Genomic DNA, 6847 nt, shown 5'->3' on the forward strand with positions numbered 1-6847 from the left:
AACGTCTCCCATGCTCCATGGCTGACACCGCAGCAAGAGCCACAACATCCCAAACACATTGTTGCACTGATTGTGGGGCTTGGATGGCTTGGGATGTGCACAACGATTGAATACCTGTCAGTTGGTCCCCGCTCAACGCTCGAACGGAGTGCTGACTAAGGAGTAAACTGGGAAGACAGCAATCCCGGCTAGAAGAGGGGGCGATAATGCGAGGCATTACGGAAAATGGAATTGCTCACTTAAATTAAGACCAATATGTCCCCGGGACAATGGTGGTGCAAGCGTGAACGCTGGCGGCTGGTGTACTGCTTCCTGACCCAGGTCGCCAGCTCTGATACTTATATTGAAGCTCTGTACTCAATGCGCGCAAGTCTTGCGGGATGCGGAGATGCCCTAATTTGCATGCTTTCTTCATCAGCGCATGTCGAGAGACTAAGGGATGGCGGGCTTTTAGTGGTGCTGGTTTTCCCCCTTGCCGTTCCGTGTCTCACCCTTTCCTTTGAAGCCCGTGGCTCCAGCCCTGCAGCGCGGTGGCCTAAGGATGTCATGAGACGCGGTTCAAGCTTAGAAGGCTGAAAACATGGATTGCTGCCGAGGGCCGCACATCTTGCTGCCGTTCAAGCACGATTGTTGCCCTGGGGGCTGCTGCATCACCAACAGACCAGCACCCGGTAAAAGAAGCAAAAAAGGGGGAGAATCGCAAACTCCAATCCCAAGCTCCATTTCTACCATGCACTGCCAGGATGAAGACTTCATCCCGCGGCACTCTGCCCGTGAGCATCCGCCGGTGCATCCAAGTCCCCCAATGCCCGCGGGGTGGACACCCAGCTGGGTCTGCAGACTCAGTTCGATAGTTAGTTTGTCCGTCCGTCTGTCAGTCCAACTGTCCAACCGTCCGTCCGTCAGTCAAACTGTCCAACCGTCCGTCCGTCTATCTGTCTGTCTCTCCAGAAGGTCTCAAACGCCTAGCTAACTCCAAGCAAATGCCGTTGAGGAACCCAATTAGTTAATCCCTCAACTGTAGGCTCGAATACCAGAATGGTCTTGGTAGGACAGGGCTCCATCAGAGGTAAGGTGTAGAGTATGTAACTTCCCCCAACATGAGCGCCCCCCAACACTAAGTCCCGTTCGAAAGGAGCCGGGGGATCCCCACAGCGACCTGTGATCAGCCCTACATATGCAACCTTGCAAGAGATAGTTACGGGTCGTGATGCCATCCATGGCTTCATGGCCATGTGCACTTCCTCCCGGTTAGGTCCCTCGCTGGAAGGTGCGCAGTGTGCGCGTGCGCACAGAGTATAGCATGGCTGTAGCGCCACCCCTGGCAGCAGTTAGTCGCAGTTTCTTTGCTCTCACATTTTAGGGGGGTGACTGCAGACGCGGCGTTCGAGCTGGGATTACCGACAAGGGCCGGGAGGTTCCAGCGGCAAGCCCAGGATCCGGGCATGGACCCTATGCACGTGAATGTTGAGCCGCGGGTTACCTGCCAGTTGCTGTTTGCCATCCGCTATTCCTGCCATCGTTCCCGTAGCACACTGCACGTTTGAGGCGACGCGTGCAGCTTCGTCCTTTCCTCATAAAAGTGCCTTAACAGGACAACATAACGATTGTGAGCCGCCTTAACATCCGGTTTGTATGTGAGTACTTATCCATAGTTTCAGGACACGCCCCCTCCGTCAAGGCCATAAGACTTGGAGCTTATCTATTAAACTGGCTTGCTTATAATCATTATGAAGGTCTACAAACTTTCGTGCCAAAGTACGCGGCGCACAGCATGGTGCAACCTGCGAGGCATCCCTCTCTACCGCTGAGGAATTGTTATGCGTAAACTCCTAAAGTAAACTTTGAGTACACCGGCGGTTCGGCATGCAAGTAGTTTGCAGGTCATCTTCTCAGGGTCGGAGCTACTGGCATGGCCCAGATGTCTGCAATTTCGTATAGGATCATTGCAATAAAACTAGTCTTTCATAAATGTAGAAGAATCTTTACATGCTTACCGGCCAGACATTTGTTGGCAGGTAAGAGACCGTAGATCATGTTCCCGCCCGCCTTTTGTAGTCGAAGGGCCATGTACGCACAAGAAAGCATTCATGCTTTATAATCCGTGAACATTTACTCTTTAGGTAAACTAAATCTGGGGGACGACAGCATTAGCCCATTTGTGATCTCCTACCATGCGGACGCAGTGACCGTACACGTCTCCAAGGGAAATCTTGGTCATGATACTGGAAGAGATTTAGGGTAATTCCTTGCGTTTCACTGTTCGTCATATTTTGTGCAACCGCGTTCTCTAGCATCCTGTAGGGTGGCTTTCTAACACAATCGTCATACCGAACCTTACATACGCTCAAGCACGGAAAAGCGAAAAGCCAAGGATGAAAATGAAATAGCTCACTAGCACATTCAAGTAGTTGCCATGCATGCGAGTGCTAGGAACCCGTTTCTGCCTACAGTTGACAGCGTCGTCGTTCTCTAATACTATGGCGATCCCCATTACTGATAACTAATTATCTTGTTCAGCCCCAATACACCGCGTTCAATCTGCGGTTCGCCTCGTGCTCAAACAGGACAACGACCAGCCGTTGCCCGGAAGCCACTCGTATACACTCGGCAACTGGCCGTTATGTCCAACGCACTATTGTTCAACCTCGAGCAAAAGGTTAATGAATTAAGGTGCCTAGCTAGCACAGGAGTATTGGTGCCATCTGCAACCAGCTCCCATGGCAATTGCCGCCTTCGGGTCGCCTCCGCGGCGACAGGTCGGCCCGTCTCACGACCTGATGACGTCCCCTGTTGCAAGCAGCGGCCAAACCATGTTTCAATAGGTCGCCTTTGCCACTTGAGGCGGCATCCTACATCCCTCAGCTCATGGCTCGTGGGCTTGGCCCTGCTACTGCTACTGCTCCCTGGCCACGGCGGTGTGGGCGTAAGCGCGGCGGAGGCTCCCCGCCCATTCATAGCGGGGACCTCCAAACCGGGCCCGCTCCCAGGGGGGCAGCACTCGCCATCTCCAGAGCTAACGGGGTGAGTGCTTGCCGTACACCCCGGACAGACCCGCGAAACTATTTAATGGTTCATTTTAGGTTCGCACCTAATTGCTCACCATCTGATCTGTACGCGCAGGATGCCCCTCGAGCTACCTGAAACCCCGCCACAGCCCACGTCTTGGTCAGCTTCCTTGTATGAAGGTACGACACGACAGCGGTAGTAGCACATCGCCAGATACTACCGTACCTAAAACACGTGTCAATCAGGCAATCAGCTAGCCAGGCAGCCAGCCGGCTTGCAAGACAGCCAGTCGAGTAGCCGACTGCTGGTTTAGGCCCGTCAGCTAGCTGTTGCTCTTCCAGTGGTTCAGGTTCGGTCCAAAAGGACTAACCCCGGCCACGGAGTGATGGTAAATAGGGTTGGCATATCAAGCACAAGAGCGTTGTAGGTCCATCCTTGTTGGCTTGTTTAATTCTGAATGCAGACAGCGCAGCTTTGCTTTGCGTCTCGCACTCTCACGGCACACTATCCGATGCTGTTCGTCTTCGCGATCTGGTATTAGCGTGAAGACGTAGCAGCCTTATCAGCAGCAGTAGCAACAGGCGCGTTCGAGGAGATTTATACATCCTGCTTATCACTGAGCTTTCCCCTGTGCGTACGGCCTGCTGATTTTGACTCCCCGACCTCTTGTCCCCCTTCCCGGCTGGATGTTGCATTTGTGCTGGTGTGCATGCAGAGGGATCGGACAGCTTTGCGTACGTTCTCCAAGCAGCGGATAGCACGAGTCTTATCTGCTCGATGGAACAGCAGCCCGTGGCGCCCGGCTTCTCTGAGCTGGTAGCAGTCCCGAGGATTCGCAACGAGACCTTCCCAAGCGACTTCAGGTAAATAGACTGGAGCTCCTACCGATTCATTGGGATTCACAATCGGACGTGCACATACGAAAAGGATTGCGTCAGCATATCAGGCAGTGAAAGAGGAATTTGACGTACTCTGTGCGGGATCACAGATATATCGTAGGTACTGAATTGTAAAGCTGCCCAGGAGTCCGCAGCTCAGGCAGGTTTGTGTCTTTGCGAGTTCAATGGAGGATTATGGTATTGGGGCCCAGACATAAGTCCGGAACATATCGCCCTTCATTGGTATTGAAAAGCCATTGACTGCTATTTATACCAGTAAATTAGTATTCACTGTTTCGTTACTTATATAGTTATTTCCGTTAACATCCCGTAAACTGCCGATTCATTTCTTTGTTATCTACCTTAGCCCGCGCACCCTGCCTTGCCCGCCCGCCCGCCTGCCCGCCACATCTTTGCCGACATCTTAGTAATGCAGTGCTCCAGTTGTTATTATTGTGGGCTAAGAACTGGACCTCGAATGGGGCTCCAGACTGCACGAGAAAGTTGTTTTCAGTCTGCACAAGCATTGTACCGACATCCCTTGGCATCCGGGAGATCGCTCCATTGCCCTCACCTATCCTCACCCCCGCAAACTCGTTCCGGGCCCTGTCTACAGCCTTCCATTGTCATACGTCGGGACGGATTGTGGCTGCTGGTCTTCGCCTTACAATTTCGTCTTTGGGGCGGACACAGTAATCCAGAACAGGTAAGCAATTTATTTGGCCGTGCGCGTGTAGGTCCTTATTTGCAGAAGGAAGCGCACCCTATAGTCTCCGAGCACCTGTGCGTCCTCATAAGCATCAACAGAGCCACAGCGCAGGGGACTGTCTTCTACCTCGCAATTTGAATCTGCTGCATCACGATGCATACCAAATGAAGGTTGACTCGGCTTGCCCTCTTGACGCGTGAAAATAGACAGCGAATGGTTTCACGTACGTACGCAGTTTGACGCTCGAAGCTGCCATGTGCACGTGGAAACAAAACATCATGTTCGGAACTCGTAACGCTTGCAGGAAGCTCTACACTTTCAGGCTGAACGTGCAGCCTTTGTCCCAGCCGGACCTTGCCATTCGCGGTCCGCCGAGCACATTGGTCCTGCAGCTCGACGTAAGCCGTGCTACAGCCTGCTACCAACCCGACCAGGGATTGGACGGGAAGGTCTGGTTCAGGCCCACCGTCCCGTGGGTCGGCGCGGACATAATGGGGATTCCAGTCTCCGCATCCGGGGGTGAGTATTGAGCACGGGCTTACTGGAAAATGACTTAGGCATGTGGGCATGACGGCGGCAGATGTCTGGCGTGTTGGCAGCTGGCATTCCGTACGTACGGTCTGGGGTTGCCGTACATGGAGTACGGCAGTTGTATAAAGTGCTAATGGGTAATGGAGCGATCGGGGATGGCTGGGGCTGTTCAGGGCCAGCGTTCTGTGTGAGCTTAAATTCCACACGCAGGGAGTAAAATAGAAAAGCCGTGAAGGTTCATATGACCTGTACGGCAAACGTACGGAGAAGGGCTCATGTGCTCATTGCCCACTCATGCACGTGCTTGCTCTTGACAAATCATGCACCGGTAATCCCCTTAAACCCAGGGCATAAATGTTCAACCGCTTTCGCCGTCAGGCAACCTTGTATGCCTTACGCCTTATGCCTCTCTTCCATGTGTACTATTCTGCCCCGGATCGTGAAAGAGCCTACTAAAGTTCTATTTTGGCGTTCGTTTTAGGTTCCGGAGCCGCCTCATCGCTTTCCCTGGAGCTCACCCTGGACTTGGCGGAGCTACGCCAGCGTGTGGTTACCGCAGTGGCAGCGGCGTCGACAGCTCCAACCCCAGACTCTGAGCTGTCGGCTGTTGATGCATTGACGCTGGGCACGTTTGTGATGCTGAAGTGCAGAGAACTACCGGTCCGCCGGCTGTGCAATGCCTTCCCAGGATTAGCTGATAACTGTCTGGTGGCATCAGTTTGGTCGGAGGGAACGGCCGCGTCGACACCCGCCGTTCAACCGCCGCCGTTCTCCCGCCCCCCGGCTCCGCTGCCGATGTCCCCCTCACCCTCGCCACCATCACCACGGCCACAACCGCCGCCGCCGCCTTCGTCCACCCCACCACCACCACGATCACCACTCCCGCCGCCGCCATTATCGCAACGACCGCCACCTCGATCCCCAACTCCTCCCCCCCCTTCACCTCGCCCTCCTCCTCCATCGTCCCCATCTCCTCGGCCACCGCATTCTCCTCCTCCTCTGCCGCTGCCGCGTCCTCCGCCCCCATACCCTCGGCCGGCATCCCCGCTATCTCCCCCACCGATACCGCCCCCACAATCTAGGACGCCAAATCCCCCACCCTCTCCTCCCGCGTCGCCGCCCCCTCGGCCGCCGTCTTCACCGCTCCCACCTCCTCGACCACCCCGTGGAATTGGATCTCCGTACCGCCGATTGCCCCCCCCGCCTCCCCCGCCGCGTCGATCGCCACCGCCACCCCCACCCCCACCTCCAAGATCTGTTGGCCGGCGACACCTCTTAGGATTACCGTACTCGGAAGACGTTCCGCTGATTGCGGTATGCTACACCCGCTTTGAACTCATCATGCCCTTCTTCCCAGCCATCCCGCCATCCTCGCCAAACCCCCTGCCGCCCAAACCTACCTCTCCGTCTCCGCCTCCAATCCCGGCACCGTTTATGCCGCCATCTCCGAAACCCGTCAACTTCCCTCTTTCACCTTCACCGTCACCTCAGCAGCCCCGCAACCCGCCATTGGCACGGCCGCCTTTCTTTTTCCGAGCCCCACCAAGGCCCTTGGCGTCGCTGCCTCCTAGTCCACCACCGCCATCACCGATTCCTCCAAGCCCACCGCCGCCATCACCTCTGCCTCCCAGCCCACCCCCGCCGTCGCCTCTGCCGCCCAGCCCAACACCGCCGTCGCCTCTGCCGCCAAGCCCTCCACCGCCATCGCCTGAGCCCCTTA

The 6847-nt window shown here is 55.4% G+C and overlaps 2 protein-coding genes across 2 annotated transcripts; one reads left to right on the forward strand and one right to left on the reverse strand.

Annotated features, from left to right (window-relative positions):
• Positions 1–730: 730 nt before the first annotated feature.
• VOLCADRAFT_92886 (uncharacterized protein) lies at positions 731–5126 on the forward strand (the record flags this gene model as incomplete). The annotated part of the gene is made up of 9 exons (XM_002952162.1): positions 731–773; positions 1256–1270; positions 2568–2673; positions 2866–3024; positions 3124–3188; positions 3725–3872; positions 4504–4593; positions 4901–4994; positions 5031–5126. The coding sequence occupies 9 exons, from the start codon at positions 731–733 to the stop codon at positions 5124–5126; spliced, it is 816 nt and encodes a 271-aa protein (XP_002952208.1).
• A 238-nt stretch (positions 5127–5364) lies between these two features.
• Positions 5365–6169, reverse strand: VOLCADRAFT_92887 (uncharacterized protein; the record flags this gene model as incomplete). The annotated part of the gene is made up of 3 exons (XM_002952241.1): positions 5365–5373; positions 5646–5828; positions 5936–6169. The coding sequence occupies 3 exons, from the start codon at positions 6167–6169 to the stop codon at positions 5365–5367; spliced, it is 426 nt and encodes a 141-aa protein (XP_002952287.1).
• Between the last annotated feature and the right edge of the window lie 678 nt (positions 6170–6847).

The sequence above is a fragment of the Volvox carteri genome (genome assembly GCF_000143455.1).
Source record: "Volvox carteri f. nagariensis unplaced genomic scaffold VOLCAscaffold_28, whole genome shotgun sequence".
Taxonomy (NCBI): domain Eukaryota; kingdom Viridiplantae; phylum Chlorophyta; class Chlorophyceae; order Chlamydomonadales; family Volvocaceae; genus Volvox; species Volvox carteri.